The 1,958-nt window shown below is 70.2% G+C and overlaps 1 protein-coding gene across 1 annotated transcript in view; it reads left to right on the top strand.

Annotated features, from left to right (window-relative positions):
* The window catches only part of ESPN (espin), an 11,094-nt gene that overhangs the window by 6,695 nt on the left and 2,441 nt on the right, over nucleotides 1-1,958 (top strand). Inside the window, exons 8-9 of the mRNA XM_019470711.1 lie at nucleotides 1,058-1,203; nucleotides 1,300-1,581. Of these exons, the coding sequence (XP_019326256.1) occupies nucleotides 1,058-1,203; nucleotides 1,300-1,581 (428 nt within the window). The remainder of the gene's footprint in view (nucleotides 1-1,057; nucleotides 1,204-1,299; nucleotides 1,582-1,958) is intronic.

Raw genomic sequence — 1,958 nt, 5'->3', positions numbered from 1 at the left:
TCTGCTAGCGGCCGGCGGGCTTCGCCGCCGCTCGGTGCCCGCTTTATTAGCGCCGGCTCCCAGGGCTGGGGGGTCTCAGCTGGCACTGGATGGCAGCGCGCGCGCCCCAGTGGGCCCTCAGCACCCGCAGCCGTCTGGCCCTGGTGCGGCGTGGCCGAGCGGGGCGAGCTGCGGGCGCCAGCAGCGGGGAGGGGGCTCTGCCTTGGCACGGCACCATGGGCCATTAGGGACCTGCGCATGGCTGGCACAGACGGTGGGTGCTCGCGGGGCGGGTGGCATGAGCAGCGTCGCAGGCATCCCCGGGGGCACTGCTGTGCTCTGGTGCCGGTGCCGTGCAGCCCTTGGGGCTCAGGGCTGGCAGTGTGACTGGCTCAGGCTGTCGGTGCGTCGCTGCCGGGGGCTGCAGGGGAGTGTAGGGGGTCCAGGGCCCCAGGTGAGGTGGCACAGGGCCGTCCTGCTGCGCTGGGGCTGCCACCAGCCATGGACCCATTCCTCCACAGGCAGGCCACTGCTGTCGCAGCACAGTGCTGCGGGGTGGGTGGCACTCGGGACTAGGGCTGTGCTGGGGCCCCAGGAGCTGGGTGCTGTGGTGCTGCTCCAGCAGGGTCCCATGGACCCAGTAAGCTGGGTGTTGGGATGCTGGTCCCATGGACTTGGGGAGCTGGGTTCCAGGCTGCTGAGCACTGAGGTGTTGCTCTGGTGGGGTCCCATGGACCTGGGGAGCTGGATGCCAGGCTGCTGAGTGCTGGGGTGTTGCTCCGGTGGGGTCCCATGGACCCAGGGAGTTGGGTGCTGCGGTGCTGTTCCTATGGACTTGATGAGTTGGGTGCCAGGGTGCTGGTTCCATGGACCTGGGGAGCAGCGTGCTGGTCCCATGGACCTGGGGGGGCTGGGTGCCGGGATGCTGCTCTGATGGGGGTCCCAGGGGCTCCTGGGTGTGGGGGGCAGTCAGCTGGCCACACTGCCACCCCCATGCCCCACGAGCTAGTAGGGGAGCCGGGGGGGGTAGGGGGCTGCTGGCAACGGAGCCCTTACTGCCCGCCCTGCCTCCCCCCAGGCACTAAGTCCTTCAACATGATGTCCCCCACTGGCGACAACTCGGAGCTGCTGGCCGAGATCAAGGCTGGGAAGAGCCTCAAGCCGACGCCACAGAGCAAAGGCTTCACCACCGTCTTCTCCGGCAGTGGCCAAGCAGGGGCCAACGTAGGTGACGGTGGGGGGGCAGGGGAGCTGGTGGCATGGTGCGGCGCAGCATGGCAGGCACCCACCACCCTCCCTCCCTCCCTCCTTCCTCCGCAGGCAGAGTCACCGGTGTCCTCCCCATCACCCACCAGGACGCCCACCCCGCCAGCCACCCCTGAGGCTGCCGGGCCACCACGCTGCCTGGCAGGGGGCTCGCCAGAGCTGGTGCTGAACGGGAGCTCGCCGGTGCCGGCAGTGGGTGCTGGAGCGGCGGTGGAGGCAGAAGCACTGGTGCCGAGCCACGACGAGCAGGGCCGGCCCATCCCCGAGTGGAAGCGGCAGGTGATGGTGCGCAAGCTGCAGCTCCGCATGCAGGAGGAAGAGGAGCAGCGGCGCAAGGTAGGGGGGTCCCGTGTGCTGTGGTGGCGAGCACGGCATGGGCACAGCCCAGCGGCTCAGGACCTGGCGAGATGGAGTGCGTGGCATCACCTCGTGCTCCCAGCCGCGCCAGGGGACCACCCCACCTGCATGCAGGGGCGTCATGCCCCAGGGGTGCTGCACACGGCGGCGGCAGCAGCATGAGGTGCGCATGGCGCAGCCTCCAGAGTCCCTTTGCCCTCTTTCCCGCCACAGCCCAGGAGCCGCTCACCACCCCCGTGCCGGCACGGGCCACCCGCCTGTGGGGGCACGCCGGGACCCTCCGGGCAGCTGATGCGGGAGGAGGATGTGCGGCACCTGGAGAGGCAGCTAGGGAGCCTGCGGGTAACGCACGAGGT

Source organism: Aptenodytes forsteri, unplaced genomic scaffold (assembly GCF_000699145.1).
Source record: "Aptenodytes forsteri isolate BGI_AS27 unplaced genomic scaffold, ASM69914v1 Scaffold16, whole genome shotgun sequence".
NCBI lineage: Eukaryota > Metazoa > Chordata > Aves > Sphenisciformes > Spheniscidae > Aptenodytes > Aptenodytes forsteri.
This window is presented reverse-complemented; position numbering and strand designations above follow the sequence as displayed.